General features: G+C 43.6%; 1 protein-coding gene across 3 annotated transcripts in view; it reads left to right on the top strand.

The window, feature by feature from the left end:
• Positions 1 to 16977, top strand: part of LOC138292322 (ATP-dependent 6-phosphofructokinase, muscle type-like) — a 227795-nt gene that overhangs the window by 195828 nt on the left and 14990 nt on the right. For all 3 annotated transcript variants that reach the window (XM_069230870.1, XM_069230869.1, XM_069230871.1), the window contains 3 exons: positions 5927 to 6091; positions 11005 to 11066; positions 14190 to 14301. In XM_069230870.1, coding sequence (XP_069086971.1) covers positions 5927 to 6091; positions 11005 to 11066; positions 14190 to 14301 — 339 coding nt within the window. The remainder of the gene's footprint in view (positions 1 to 5926; positions 6092 to 11004; positions 11067 to 14189; positions 14302 to 16977) is intronic.

Genomic DNA, 16977 nt, shown 5'->3' with positions numbered 1-16977 from the left:
GCAGAGGACGTGGGGTGGTACAGACCTGTGTATATTGGGCTGTCGTGGCACAACCAACACTTTCTCCAACACACAAATTTCACAGGAGTTAAGTCATACCTGTGGGTCATTGGCCAACAGTCAGAATGATGACATAATTCCTTTGTCTTACACAATTCAAGCAAATTGAAGCTTCGGAAATTAGACACCTAGTGTGAATGCTTGAACATTATTTAGACATTGTTGCCTGAACATGGTACTCCATTTGAATTATTAAACTAAGCTATCCTATGTGCAGCCGGAGAAGTACCAATAAAAATGTAAATAGAGCCAGCACTTCAATTGCAGTGATCTTTCTTGTCTGACAGGAACAGGCTTTCCAGCCAAAGCGTGGAGCATAGCATTTGTTAACATGAGTCTCTTAGTCGAAAAATGGATTCACTATTTATCCAAAATGACCATACACCCGCGGTACTCAGATATTATCCTCCGTTATCAAAGATTGACATGAATCAACGTTTATTGCACCCTGTGTGGGACAAATACAACTAGTTTGAATGAACACCCCACAGCTTCAGAAACCAATCTTGAGTTTCACACAAACCCACTCATTCAGAGAGTTTCCCACATCTAGGCCCTTGTGACTCCTTGACACAAAGATATGGGTAGTGGGAATAGATCCCATCCTCTAGATCCATGAAGTTTTCTCAAGCCAGCCTGGCAATCCCATCCTGCTCCTGCTTTTAGCAGCTTCCAGTGGCAGCACTTTACTAGTCCCAAGGCAGTAGAGAGAGCAATTGTGTCGGTTGGACGCTGCAGGCTGTAGATTTTACTCAGAGGATCATGAGTGCCTGCCACGGCCTTCTGCCCACCAGTATGCAGCTGATTGCTTGCCAGCATCCCTGGGATAGAGCAAGGGGTGTGCCCAGCCACAGAATTTGTGGCCATAATGTGGTGCCCTACCATTTCGGTCCACTTACTGTTCTCTAGCTCGCGTTTTTCATGCTGAGTCTGGAGCCCGTCCTTTCCATTGGGCAGTGAAGTGGATCAGATAGTTCCAGGAGAATATCGATCAGAGTGTCAACCTGTTCAGCTCTTGGATTAGCCTCTGTTGGGGGCAAAATAGTTTGCCAAAAATGTAGGCAAAGCAGTTAGCCCACTCTAGAGACAGGACAAAAACACTAGAAGATTCTAAGCACCAGCTTCCTGGAGGCTTTTCCACCTTATATAGCTAGACTGACTATCTGACACCAGAATACTCCTTCAGAGGCAAACATCAGGCAGGCCCATCCCTCCACCCGGTTAAACAAATACTTTTCCCATCTACACTGGCAGCCTGGCTATGTCCATAAAGGCCATTAAGCTACTTCTGTGGATGGTTGAAGCAAGCTGCTATCATATCCCCACTAAGCCTTAGGCTTCTGAATGATACTTCTAACTGAAGCTACCTCACATTGTAAATGTTTGAAGACTCCACACATGATCTAGAAACTCCTGCAATTGTTTCTGCGTACCACCAGTTGGCGCCATTGGATTCTGTTGTGACTTCTACATTCCTCACGACATGACAATGTGGAGCCAAATAAATGTGCTACCTGGGCAGACTGGCATTGTTTTTCTTTTTCCACACCTGAAGAAACGGATTTGTAGTTCCGCTCCTACCCATTTATTTTTTTTACAACAAATCTGTTCCAATCATGTTTGACAGTGTGCAGGTATTTCATCCCCAAAGACTGCAGAATTCAAGCCTTGCTGTGCGTGCCAGATGATGTTGGGTAAGGACCTAAGGATCTGATTGATTTTTGTCTCTTTATTGGGGTTCCTTGTGCTTTTCAAGTTCAGCAGGGAAAATAAATGTTATTCCCAGGATTTGTGGGACGCAGGTCTCTAACAAATGGCAGAAGTGTTGGCTTTATCTTTCACACCCTCAGGCAGATTATTCCCAGGGTTTGTGGGATGCAGGTCTCTAACAAATAGCAGAAGTGTTGGCTTTATCTTTCACACCCTCGGGCAGACCAAAGATGCATAGTTTTCCACATCTGTTGCAATCTTTAAATTCTCTTTGCTCTCGTTTAAGTTCAGTAACCTTAGAAGGGACATTCTTAGTTGTCTTTACCAATTCAGCTGGCTAACATACATCTCCGCTTCAGTAGGTGATGGTCTGCATGAGGTCAATGTTGATCCTTGTGCTTTGTGGCAACCTATGTAATGCAGACAATTTCATGATGAGGTTATCCATATTGGCAGTGGAGTTTTTTTTGTGTTTTTTTTAATATGAGGTTCAGGAATTGGAGGTTTGACTTGGTTCTCTTTGAACCCATTGTTGTCTCTGTTTCTTTTTGGATTCTATCATGTCTGTTAATAGGAAAGAAGGGCCTAAGTGAATTGTTGTATATTGCAGAGTTTTGTCATTTGATAATGAAGTCAGTTGCCTAAGCAAACAGTCAGCATATTATGTGCTGCAGTAGCTCTTGTGCGTATAATGTACTGCAGTAGTTGATGCAGTAGTTCTTGGTAACATTGCACTAATCACAATGTTCTGTAATGTTGCACTGTGGTATTTCACGCATGGTAGGTGACTCTCAAATGGGGTTTGACTATACAGAGAATCTTGTCTTGAACAACCACTACGATATATGGCGGAACATCGACTGGTCCTTTGAGCTATCTAATCCACCGATCCCATCATTGCTGGTAAAAAGCTTGGGTGTGAAGACTGTTGGCCAGCTCTCCGTGGCAGAGTACTTGTTGTCAACAATCTTGACCTGCTTCACCGACTGCAAATACTCCAGAAAATATCACCTCATATAGATGTGGAGTGCAAGCAAGTAGTAGCAGCAGCACTGATTGGCGCTCAGCTTGACTGATCCAACACAACCTATTTGGAATTGCCCCAAATGCTCATGAACAAATTATAGTTAGTGCAGAATTCGGCTGCATGCTTTGTTGTTAGCTGACCGCAGTTCGATCATATCTGTTCCATTTTGTACAACTTCCCCTGATCAAACCAAAGAATTCAGTTGAAAACATTTTGACTTGTCCACAAGTCCTTTTAGGTGTGGCTCTCGGCTTCATTAAAAAGGAGGTGATGAGGAACCATCTTACTAGGACTTTCAGATCTTCAAGTGGTTATTCTCCAAAGATTCCTAGAATTGACAATGCTAGACTAGGTGGGTGCTGTTTTTCTGTGTGCTCTCCAGGCTGCAGTGCTTTATGGTTAGGCCTCCACATACTGAACCATCATTGATGAAGTTTAGATGTAGCCTAAAACCTGGCTGTTTGGTCTGACTTTCCCTTTAAGTCTAATATGCCTCTGGATCGATATCTCCTAATCATTCACCTAGAGATCCCCGGTGACAGTGGGTGTTGCAAATACCAAATAACGTAACATACAGGAGGGCTCCCTGTGACTGCACTTAGAGTTTGTTACACATTAAGTAGGCCAGTATCATAATAGGATGCATCACTCATTAGACACACCTGAAGTTTGTATATAGCATTTGCTATATATAGTGCCCACTATTCATTGTGTGTTCCTCTGAGTATACTTTGTGCTACACATACAGATATCAGGCACAAAAAACAATGAAAGATCCAGGGTTTTGGTCAATGCAGTCAGACAGAGTGTAGGTTGACTACTTATTCTGCTTTCCAATTAAAAGGTAAAATCTGTCAAAACCAAATAAGGTTATGGGTGTTTGACCTGTACTACAGTATATTAATCATCAAACCGCAATTTTAACCTTGCGTGGCAGAATCATCATGGTACTGCGGTTACCTAAAATTGGGTGCTTAGCGCCCTTTTATTGTTTGCCCTTGTCATTCTAATCATTAGTTTGGTACATTTCTTGGAAGGTCTCTCACATATCCCCTTGCCCCTTTCATTAAGCTGCACTGCGACCTCAGTTTGGTTCTAACATCCTTGATTAGTGCTACTTTCTAGCCTCTTTATAGTTATACTCCAAGACTCTTGCATTTGAAGACCGTGTTTGCAGTTGCAACTACATCTGCACATTATGTCACCCAACTTTAGATTTTATTCAGTTCAGCCTCTGTATACTAACTTATCTGACAACAGGTGCTTAGGACTCCTACATCCTTTCTCCCGAAAAGGGATGCTGACTATCCATGAGGTGCACACCACATTCTTTTTTCTGCCACATACACCTCAAGAAGAAGAGAGACTACACCGGTTGGATCTAAGAGGTAATATCGGCTTTTACTCTTGTAGGACTCAGGAGTACTGTATACATGATAAGCCGATTCTTAGGTTCACTGGTTCTAAGAAAGCAAGGCGGGTTAGAAAAGGACCATAATCCAATGATTTGTCCTCTGTATCAAGGTGGTCTATACCTTGGCCTAAAAGGATCCTTCTGTGGGCCTTTGAGCTCATTCCACCTAAGCAAAAGCCATGACTGCTGCCCTGGCTCAGGGCATCCTGTTTCTGTATATTTTCCAAGCATTCACTGTCCATACTCTAACCAGGCCTTATTCCTTAAATTCAAAAGACCGTAGAAAGAGTCATGTTGCCCACTCAGTTATACAAAATGTCCCTCAGACCCATCTCACTGGGGGGATCTTTGCTCTGGTATCAATTTACAAGGCAAATAATTTGCGGCTAGAAATAAGCCTCAGAAGAATGTTACCTTCAGTAATTCTCTTTCTGTGGATACTCTAGCCGCAGATTCTGCCTGTCCTGTGAAGTGGACTTTCCGGATTTAATACGAATCCACGTTAGATTCAATGCACTGCCAGCGGCAATTCGTTCTGTCAGCTACGCTCCAGGTCTTTGTCTGCAGAAAAAAATAAGAATTAAACTGGCATCAGGATTTGCCCCTCTGTGCGGCTTTGTGTTGTCATGCACATAGGTGTGCCGCTCAGAGTCCCAGTGGGAGCCAGTAGCGCTACCTGTTGGTGCACAGGGGCTATTGCAAGAGTTTCCAGATCCAGTCTGGTGCCTGGAGAGATTCAGGAGGTGAGGAATCCACAAGCAAGAGGGTAAGCTTAATTCTTCATTCCTTTCAATTGAAAATGATTTTTCATGAGAAATCTTTACTTTCCCTGTGCCTCGTTTAAAATTGTGGAACACTGCTACAATTCCATCCTTTCCTCTGGCACAGTTTTGTGGGGCTGGGGACAACAACATCAATGGGACCGCCTATATGCGTCTAAGTTTACAAAGAATATTATGGAAAGAAAGGGAAAAGAGTGAAGATATATCACCGACGCATTTAGTGATATTGCCCATGTTGCTGTTCTCGGCATTGATAATCAGGGAAGGCTATCTGTTGAAAAGCATAAACAAACATAGCGTGAGCTCAAAAAGTTTGGTGCGGGGAATAGCGCCATTTGGCTTCGCCCATGACAGCCCTGCTGTTACCGCACATCAGGAGCATTAACGTGTGAATTTGGAGTCGCCAATTAGTGTGGGAAACGCATAATAAATGTTTGCGAATATTCACGTGTGGGAGCCATTTGTGTGGAAAACGACTAGCTAGGGGAATAATTTTGCCTACATAAGTGACAACCCAAGATGTAAAACTGGATTTGTGAATCACTGGTGAGTTCTGAATGCAGTTTGACTTTTGTCCACGCAGGCAAAACATTCCTTGTAAATGGACCCATATTACATAGGCCCAACTATACCGATTAGCTGGGTTCTTGACAGACCGATGAAAATCAAGGACAGAGGAAAGATAATGAACTGGACAGTAATGTATAATTTCACTTGGTTCGGATTAGCTCATGGGATTTGACTTGTTTCACATAGGATTGAATTTGGGTTGAAGACAGAAATGGGGAAGTGGAAAGAGTAATGTGGTAGCACTTAATCCAAATTAAGCGATCAGGAAGTGATTATTTGGGGAGAATAAAAAAGGCATCAGAGTGCAAAAAAAGTATTAGAAACTTGACATGAAGTTCATTTGTCTGCCTGTTGGTTTGTTAGACCTGTGATCGCATCAAGCAGTCTGCAGCCGGCACCAAGCGGAGAGTGTTCATTATCGAGACGATGGGAGGGTACTGTGGGTACCTCGCCACCATGGCTGGTCTATCTGCTGGCGCCGACGCGGCATACATCTATGAAGACCCATTTAGCATCCGTGACTTACAGGTAGGACCCAGGCCTGCTGCCGCACTCGTGTCACTCAGCCCTATCCAGTCAAGCCCCCATATAGAGGTGGTACTCTTTGTATGTGCGATACAAGCCAAGGGTGCTGCTTATAATGGTTTGGGGATGTGCCTAGAAGTCTAAAATGTTTGTACCTGATATTTGAAATGTTATACATAATTAAATGGCTAAATAATGGGACCTTTTGTGTTCTAAAAAGAAATGCAACAATAAGTTCCTAATATGCTTTCCTTTCTTTTTTCCTTGCTTTCGTGGAGAGTGTGAGGCATTATCTGTTTTAAAAGAATCAAACAATTACAAATGTGTATATGCTAGTAATGTACAACACTAAAGGTAAAAGTAGGATCCTCTAATTTGTTGTTTTGTAGACTTACAATGAATGCTAAGCCATACATTGCACATGAACAGCTATTTTGTTTTTCACTCCACTAGATTTTAAGTAATGTAATCAGCACCATGACAAGTGCTTGCTTTAAAAGTCATACATTAGTGGTGTTTAAGTATGTTTGGGGGTGTGCACGTGTTAGCCAATAATTTGGCAAGCTTTGGTGGTTTGAGGCTGTGTTTACACTAGAAGTGTTCTTCCCTTGTGCAATTACAGAGAGATACTACTATTTAATCAAGTGTGGTAGAATCCGAGTAGATATTCGAGGAGGATGGACAGAGAGGTTATGGATCTATCGCCTTCTGAAACACGTTATCGACTTATGAGAGCAATAATCTTTGTTGACAGTTGTTGAGAACTGTTAATTTGTCAGGACTCCTCTGCAAGCCGCAAGGCACCAGTCCTTGTGTAGGTGTTTCAAACCAGTCGCTAGACAATGGAATTATGTAATTGCATTGCAGATACAGCATAATTAAAAAACAGATAATCCACCCTTTGCCCCTCATCTGATTTTACCTTAAAAAAAAGTTTAAATTCTTTATGAACCGGTTCACAAATTTTAAACTTTGTATACCAGGTAATTCCCAAAATTGTTTAGATCAGAGATACTATTGCTTAATTTGACCCGGTGGTTTAAGTTGCGGACTGGCACCTACTTTTCCTCAGTAGCCTTTGGTTCTGACAAAGAGAGAGAAAAGCACAAAAAGGGGAAAGAAGAATGAAGCGAAAGACAGAAAAACTGTGTTAAAAGGAAAAAGCATGTATGCAAAGAACCTACACCAGTGAGATAAAAAGGCAATGACTGTTTGGTGCTGAATCAAAGAGGCCTGAGCTGGAATCAGTATTACACAGCCTTGGTATTCACAGCAGCAGCCAACGCAAATCTCAAGGTGAGGGGTCATGTGGGTAAAGAGGGGGGAAATAAAATAATAATTTAAAAAACAACTTACCATTCCAACGCTGCCTCCGTTGCCTGTTGCCTCGTTCCTCTGCTTTTCTTGTGTTTTAGCAGTCCCTGGAACACCAGCACAGGCTCCCCATGGAATTCTGGCACTGCTCTTATGCTATTCCTAGCATGAGAGCAGCGTCAGGCATCAGGATTGGTCTGCGGGGCTTGGTCTGCCGCTCAGACAGCGCACTGAGATCTGTGCAGTTTCTCCAACCCGGCTGTGCAACACAGCTGGGTTGGAGAAACCTAAGTGCGCATGTCATTTTGGCTGGCTGTCTTAGGCCTGCCAAACTAAAATGCTCACTTAGTGCACTCCACTCCTCCTCCCCCCTCTCATGGCCCAGTCCCGCCCCTTTGTTCACATGCTGGCTGAGACAGCAGCTGAAAAATGTAAAAATTGTGGAAAATAGTTGTATTTCTCTGCTGCTAGCTCAGCCTGTGGGGCGATGCTGTGAAGGAGCCGCCCCTGGGTAGTTGGCCCTCAAGCGTTTGATAACGCTGATGGTGGGCTTCTGAGCAAAACTTTGAGCCCCAGCACATATTCATTTACAAATTAAACACTGGTGGACACCAATTCAAATCTTTTCATTTGTGCTTCATCTGTGATCAGTTTATTGTCCCATTTCAAAGAGAGAGTTCCAACACACATTTAAATGTTGAAATCTTTTAATTTATGAATATATTCAAACTGTGGGCTCTGACTTTATCTCGACATCCAGTCAGGGTAGTGGAGAGACACGATATGGGATGTAGAGAAGGTATCCTGCTGAAACTAGCCTTGAGCAAGCAGCAAGTGTCATGAAGCAGATGTTGGCAAAGGTATTTTCATGAGATATCCGACGAAATCGCCAGATATAAGAACATAATTGATCTGCATGATGTTCCAACTAATGAGCCATTTACATAACCTATATTAATTTGATATATTAATAAATCAAATTTGTTGCTGTATTTGTAGAGAAATTCAGCTCCTATTATTAGAGATCAATTTTAAAAAAATGGAAAACAGGCAGTAGTGTATCACAAAGGGGCAAATGAAGCAGCAGAATTGCAGGAGGTAGGGAACATTTGAGGTGTGCTGATCAGAATATCAAACATTAAAAACAACGTTATTTTATCACAGAAAGGTGTGGCAGATGCTGTCGTTCTAATGAATGCACTAGTAGTGTCTTTATTCCATCAGCCGATGACAAGATAGCGTGGTACTAACATGACTCCCCGGGAACTGGCACTCTTACTTCCTCGTCTAACTTCACAGTGGACACCGAAACACACACCTACTTACAACACAACAACAAAGTACAACTCCAAACACAAGATACCACAAAAAGGAAAGGAAACGTATAGCTCAGGGGTGGCTCCTCCGCAATGGCAGAGGAGAGTGGCCCCCATAGCCAAGAGCCAGGAAATGAAAAAAATGATAATTTAACTATATTGTAACTTCTACAATCGTTTTATTTTTCATCCGCTGGCTCAACCAGCAGTACAGGGTGGGGCTGGCTGGCCCACAGGAGGTGGGAGAGAGTGCACCTAAGTGCACATGTGTGTTTGGCTAGCCGCCTCAGACCGGCCTAATACACATGTGCACTTAGATTTCTCACACAGCCGGGCTGGAGAAACTGCACAGACCCCAGGGCTGTGTCTGAGTGGCACTCACTGCCGCTCAGACCAATCCTGATGCTGCCTTAATGCTAGGTTTTGCATGAAAGCAGCATCAGGATTGCTGGGGAGCCTGTGCTGGTGTCCTAGTCAATGCTGTGACACTAGAAGAGGAGTGAGGTGGCAGGACTCAGCGGGAACGGCAAAAAAGGTAAGGTTTTACATTTTTAAAAATGTTTTTGCTTTTTTTTGTTTTTCCTATTCTCGTCGTCGCACCTCCCACATGCCCCCCCCCATTGACATTTGCAGCGGCCACTGCTGGTATAGCTACAAGGGTGTGATAGAGGCTAGAGATTGAGTGATGCTAATCGTAAATAGCATCAGAATAATGAGACCTGAATTGTTTCCATGGATCTGTTTATTTTCACACTGATATTTCGGCTGCCAAAAGAGTTAAAATTTCCATGTAAAAATCTGGTAGGGGGAATTAAGAATTGCCCATGAAATCAAACCCGAAATTATGGATTTCCTCATTTCTAAGAATTCCCTTTCTCAGGGAAAATCCTGGCCATTTCCCAGGTCATTTGTAATGAGGGCCTAAGCACCTAATTTTCTATTTGTATCATGAAATTCATCCACTCGTGCCACTGAAATTACCAATGTGTCGTGCCTAATTATTCTGTGTGCCTCAGAAATTACTGTTGTTCATCACATAATTCTCCCATCTGCACCACCGACATGTCCAGATGTTTCTGCATTATTCTTCTCTCTGTCTCACATAAATTACTGTGTGGGGAATAATTCTACTATTTGTGCTAAAACCCTGTTTCAACCGAATCATGCTGGACTCCAGGCATATTTGGAAATTACAGCTGAATTAGTAGCATTTGTTTGATATTTTTGCCATTTAACTCACGTTCCGTTCATTAACACGTCTTTGACTGCAGTAATTATTCTGATACGTTTTAAAATAGTATTAAGATTATTTCCTTGCATAAGCCCGAATAAAAGATTTGTAACAAAGTGTCATCTTACCTGGCTTTAAAACATTTTCAGACTGTAAAGCCAGTGGCAATCCTTTGTAAACCAGGCACCAAATTTGAACCAGTAAGATTTTAATTTGGCTGAGCTTTCTATGCGCTGTGGTTCTTGAAGGATATATATGAAGCTGATGTAGGAGCCGAGAGTCTTCAGACAAGGGAATATATGTGAGGAAAAGTCTTTCATGTTCCTGTCCGTGAGTCGTGCTTGGTGGTACAGATGATGGTGCTCCTTCTGATGAGTATGAATTCCATTTTCATGAGACGGATCTCCTGAGGTTGTGCATATTTTTCCTGACCATATCTGCAGGTGGGTTGTGTATCACTGAGGTACGTTTATCCATGCCTAAATCTGAGAGTGGATCCCTAAGTGATATTGTGAGGGATGGGGAGGGTGAGGAACCGAACCCTCGCATTTCACCACATATATATCAGATGATTAAAATCATCTCAGCTGTTTGAGGGCCCTGTCCTATTTATCCATGCCTGTGGCGAGGCTACTGAGTGCCGGCTGGCCAGTGCCGACAAGTGTTAGAGTATGAGGAGGCTGCAATCTCTCTTTTCAATGATGTGTAGGGTGGATACATTAGGATCTGAAACCAGTTATATAAGCACAGTTTTGCATCATTATATTTTCTTTTTCTACAGTAACATTTTAAAATTGAATGCCACCTCTGTGGGTGTGTGAGGAGGATGGAGACATTTAGTCATTCAGGCACTTTGGAAGTTTGGTGAAATGCAATAAAAAAAAAAAAGTGCATCGGAATGTAGCACCTTGATCTGCATAGTGCTTTGAAATGCATATGGGTCTCAGCAGTCAAATTACTCATTACTACTAGCTATGGAGGCCGAATTGTGTTTTTTTCTTAACACGTATTTTGTATTGCATTTTAAAATGGTTGGTGTGTTCCTTGATTTCTAGAGGAATGTTGAACATCTGACAGAAAAGATGAAAACCACAGTGAAGAGAGGCCTGGTGCTGAGGTGAGATGTTCCTCCCTTTTCCTTTTTAAATCAATAAATACCTAATTGTGAGCACTTTTAGAACATCACTAGACAAGGTTTGTTCCAGACTTAAATGAGTGTGAGTGATCACTCAAAGACGTACAAAAGAGAATGACTGCGAGATATGGTAACTGTGGAGATGTTGAAGTGAACAAATGTTGTATAAGTGAAGAACTCATTAACGCTTGCTTAACAACATAAACATGCTGACCGACGGTCTATATCTAGCGCTCACACACTGGCTAAGGCTGCGAGAGAAATAAATAGCATCACACTTTGCTGTTGGTTGTGCATCTCGCTATTCTTTATAGAAAATGACTGAGATGATGAAGAAGATTCATACCCAGGTAAAAAAAAACTGCTTTTATGATGAAGACTTCCTAACATGATTGAGATGTATTAACATGACTACATGACCATAGGATGATTAGGATTTGGACAGTAAATGTAAATCTGCCAAGTGGTAGAGGTACTGCTAAGTTCTCTGCAGGAAGATTTCCACTGGGAGAGAATCCCCTGGTGAAATTCTCTCCTCCTTATGGACAACATGGTATAGTTAATCATCCATCAGTGGACAAACCTAGAGCTGAGCACTTGCCACTTCTGCTGGCTCTAATAAAGCCCTCTTGTCTCAGGAGGTAGACATTTTTGCTATTGGGAGACATTTCTCTGATTACGTTGGAGCGGCTTAGCTTGTTTCTGTCCTTGAGCTCTGTTAGAGGCAGGCAGGTAGCATCTGGTCTTTAAAGGCCACATAAGAAGAGGGAGAGGTGTTCTGGGCTGAGTCTTTCCTTCATTTTTGTTGAGTCAAAAAACAGGTTATATTAGCCGTGCAGTCGCTAAACCTCTGCACACATTCGGGGAAGCCCACCCCCTTATTCAGTGTTCTTACTTCAGTGTATCGCTCTTTGTTCGATTCTCAATGGAAACCATGTGCTCAGTAATATAGTTCCACATTGATAATTTATATTATCGGGTATCTGAAAAACAGTGCTTTTATTCTTTCGATTTACTGTCAGTTACAAACATGAGCCTAAATTGGAAGTTTACTTTAATCGTTCCTTTAGCAAGAATGACACATCCCTACTCTGCTGCAGTTTCTGTCAAATGATTATTCCATTCCTTGAACATGTGGCTGTTCAGGAAGCCGCTACAGGCCAATGTCAGGCTGACAGTCTCGACTTGGCAATCTGCCACTGGCTCAGAGCCAAGAACATTGCCCTCTCCAGGTTCTCACCAGGATCAGCTCTGTTCAGCTTCCGGATCGGGAGGGAGCAGGAGAGGCCAGAAAGACCAACTCAGCGTTTCTCTCCGTCATAAACTGAATTGTTGCGTCAGTTCTTTAGAACATTTCTAAGCAGTAATTGTTCGTGGAAGGCAGTCGTATTTTTCCCACGTTCGTACCCATGTTTCAACCTTTCCTCCAGCATGTTGATGACCATGGTGTAGTCATCTTCTGTGCCTTAGTAGGGTATTAGTTGACTGATAAAGTGTAAGAAAAGTCAAGGATCAAGAAAGCTGCATCACGAGGGTGTTTATTGGTAAAAGTCTGTCTTATAGTACTCATGGAATAAATGAGCCAACTTTCAAGACCTTTGGATATCTTGAATGGGGGGCTCTGGTATTTAGCAGTCTGTAGTTTCCATTTCAGCTTCAGGAGCCAACTACGGGTGAGCTCAGATAGTTCCTCAGGAATAAATAGTTCTGAGCAATTGGGCATTTTGGAAAAAGAAAGATCTCACCATCAATGAATAAGATTACACACAGGCGAGTATGAATAAACCCCAGAGTGGTACCTCTGTGAATATAAAACATTATCGGAGTCCCCAGGTATCAAGGTTGCTTTTAGCTGGTGGCCTCGACACACACGTGATCCCAGCTCCTTTGCAGGACTTGCCTTATGATGTGGTCCGTACCTTGTACCAAGGTGCCCTTGGGCACAGTACTCACTTCATCCTGCCAGGCTGTTCCAATCTGATCAGTGTTTCTCTGTCCTCAGTTTCCTCCATTCATGTTCGGTCCCCTTCACTTTGATTGGTGAATTCACTTCACTTCTTTCGTGGCCATTAGTATGCCTTGTCTCTACCTCTCCTTCTTAAACAATTGCTATGTTAGTTCCTTGTTAAACTTTCATAGTTAATTTCTCCTTGGGGCCTGTCTCCTCAGTCTTTCTGATTCTGTCACATCAGCTGGGAATGGTATATGGCAAATGCTGAGACTTTCATCTTGGAGCTGCATCTGCCTAGGGTCACAGAAACACGGCCACAACAGGCCACAATATCCAGCATCATGCCACAGTGCTTTACAGATTCTTAACAAATTACAATTTTACAATCTCAGCATTGCTAAAGTAACATATAAATAACATTATCAAAATGCAGTTTTCTTATATCATATATCATATATCAGAGTACTAACCCACATTTATTATCTGACCTTTTTTGAAAAATTAACACCTTCCCCGCCGATTCGTTCATGACCTGTGTGGTACAAATAGAAAAGCCCTGGATCTCTGAAAACAGGCCTCTGACAAGTTATAATAGGCCCCATTTTAGGTCTGTAAATGAAAATTGTTAGGTCAGAAACCATTTGCTGAAAAATCATTAACAAAAACATTCATTTTGGAGTGTGCTATCTCCACCCCTTGTTGTATTACATAAAAGACTGCATTTCCTAAAACTCAACAAAAAAAAACTAGAACACGTTACACTTTAAATTCGAATGTGCAGACTAACAGTAGTTAAATAAAGAACCTTTTTACAGTCCAGTTCTGTTTTCCAAAGTTGCCTGGCGGCAGCTATTGTGAGTTCCAGACGATATGCTGCAGGTGACAGCACAATCCAACGCAATTTAGGGTGGACAGAAAGTTTCCAGGTTGCTCATTTTCAGAAAATAGCAAGGGATTCAAAGTCATCGTTTTCTCTATAAACTACTTTATTAGCATATGAACAAATTATGAATAGTTCAGAGGAAGTATATACCTACGATCACAAGCAATAGGAGATACAGTCCGTCATCATAGAGTGTGTATCAGTAATATGCATTTGTGTGATAGAAGGTGACCACGGATGACACCTTACTGTTTTTTGTGTTACTTTTCAGGAATGAGAAGTGCAATGATAACTACACCACAGATTTCATATTTAATTTGTACTCAGAAGAGGGCAAAGGAATATTTGACTGCAGAAAGAATGTACTTGGACACATGCAGCAGGTAAATTTAAGCCTGGGCACTTTTTGGCATAGCTCTTACTACTGGGGTTGGCATTCCCTATTTTTAATCAAACTAAGGCACAGATTCAAATAGTAATTTACAAGGGATTACTTTATCGTCAGTAACCAACACACTAATCCACGTTGCCAGCAAATGCAAAAATATGCATTTTTCACTATTTACTTTTCTTGTAATATTGAAAAAACACTAGAACATGGAGGTACAGGATCCATCCGAGAATTTGACCTTAAACACATATGTAAATCAGGAAATTCCAAAGAATGACTTAGAAAACCAGATCCATGGCTGACCTTCAGAATACCTACTTAAGCTAACTTGTATAGATTAAAAACCTAAATGGAAACCCTTTCTGTAGTCAGTGGGTCTTGCAATTCGAGCATAGATCTATCCCTTCGAGATCTAAACCCTACACTCCTGTTATAAACAAATTGTCATGTAAATGAAAATGTATCCCATATTAATAGCATAACAATTTGGCATGAATATGTTCCTTCATGGACCAAAGGAGGAAAACTCCAGATTAGAGAACATATTTAAGATGAGATGTGGATGCTCCAGGAAGCAAGCCAGCTACATGCTTGTCTTATTCGTTTGGCGAGTGCCACCAATAGCAACCTTTGATGATCCATTGTCTTGCTATATTTAGACGTGATTGTATCAACAGAGGTTGCAGAAACCCAAGCATAATTCTAGTTCTTCGTGTTGGTGTTGGAAGACATTGTTACAGCTATAAGCCTATTGGGTAAATGTGAGACCGTCTTTGGTATGGAGCGGCCTACTACTCCTCAAGTAGTTAACAGACTCTACTTTATTTGGTTTCAGGTTCAGGTTATGCACAAATGGAAATCCCACGTCCAAAAGTGACATGTGGTCAGAGTTGGTGGGTCTCTCCATATCAGCCTAGTGTAGGCACTGGTGCCCCATATCCACTATGAACCAGCACCCGCCTCAAACTTTAGGTCTCTGTAGAATGATCGGAGGAACTTTCAATGTGTGCCTAACTTTAAATAGCCAGTACCACTCAATGTATTGTGTTGTCGATTGTCACCTCTATTTAGGACAGAACTTCAGGTAATTTTGTGGGAGAGGACAATGTAAATTTCGATGTCTAGAAATGTGGTAACAATTCCATTGTGGAAGTTATAAGTGTTCTACATATTCCTCTCCTTCGGACCTACCCCCACCTGAACTGCAGGAATACACACACCACAGCACGGGGAAATGTATGTCTCCCCTCGTTTCTTCACAAAATAAGGATGACATGACCTCTACCAGATTGGTGCTTGTGAGTTTGTGTGATGTGACCATTTGGGTGTATAATTAACTCATGGGCTTGGTCGCCCCACTCACTGCTGCCGCTCCTGCCTGCCTTTGCCGCCTCCTGCCTGCAGATTCCTTCGCTCGCTGCTCCTGGGATTTCCCGCCGCTGCCTCCCTGCAGCCCCGCCCCCCTGTGATTCCATTCGCCGGACCGCTCCCGCCACCCAGCTGCTCCTCCCTCCCGGCTCCTTACTTATGACGCCCCCAGAGCGACCGCGCAGCGGACGCGCGCAGCGGGAGCACCGACTGAGCGCCGAAGGTGCGCCAAAGGTAAGCCCGTCTGCGCCCGTCCGCGCCTGGACCGCGCCCAGCGCCAGACCCCCTGGTCCTCGCCCTCGCCAGCACACCCTGCACAGCTACGATGCCAGAACCCTCAACGCCGGCCGAAACACCGCCTGCTACCGAGCCACCCCGAGACGCACCCACGGACCCTTCACCTGCCTGACCTGCCGCTTCACCAGCCTACGACCCAACACTGCACCTACTAAACCGAGCCCCAGCAACAAACACCTGATGTGCATCCTGCTCAACACCCGCTCCGTTCACAGGCATGCCGTCGAACTCTGGAACCTCCTCGACTCGACAGCACCAGACATCGCCTTCCTGACGGAAACCTGGATGAACGCCTCCTCAGCACCCGACGTCGCCATCGCCGTCCCAGAAGGCTACAAAATCACCAGGAGGGACCGCGTCAACCAGACAGGAGGAGGCATCGCCATCATCCACAAGAACACCATCCGCATCACGACCAACTCCGATGACACCTTCACCTCCGCCGAACACCTCCACTTCCAGATACACACCAACCCCAAGACCACGCTCAGAGGCACCCTCATCTACAGACCACCGGGACCACGCACACAGTTCAGCGAAGACATCACAGACTTCGTCAGCCCCCACGCCATCAATTCCACCGACTACATCCTCCTGGGGGACCTCAACTTCCACCTGGAGGACGACAAGGACCGCAACACCACTGCTCTACTGGACAACCTGGCCAACCTCGGACTCAAGCAACTGGTAACCACCCCTACCTACCACGCCGGCCACACGCTTGACCCAGTCTTCTCATCCAGCAAATATGTCACCTTCAGCCACTCCACCAATCTCCAGTGGACTGACCACAGCTGCGTCCACTTCAGCTTCAGTAAAACGACGACCCACCACCACCCTCAACAAACCCCCCGCAGGAGCTGGAACAAGATCACCGGCGACCAGCTCACCACCTTCCTCAGCCAGAACCCCCCCACCAGCTCAACGGACCCCAACGAAGCCGCCAACAACCTCACACAGTGGATCACCAACTGCGCAGACGCCCTCGCACCACTGAAGAAGA

This window comes from Pleurodeles waltl, chromosome 4_2, assembly GCF_031143425.1.
Source record: "Pleurodeles waltl isolate 20211129_DDA chromosome 4_2, aPleWal1.hap1.20221129, whole genome shotgun sequence".
Taxonomy (NCBI): Eukaryota; Metazoa; Chordata; class Amphibia; order Caudata; family Salamandridae; genus Pleurodeles; species Pleurodeles waltl.
Note: the sequence above shows the minus strand (reverse complement) of the source record. Positions and strands in the feature narration are given on the sequence as shown.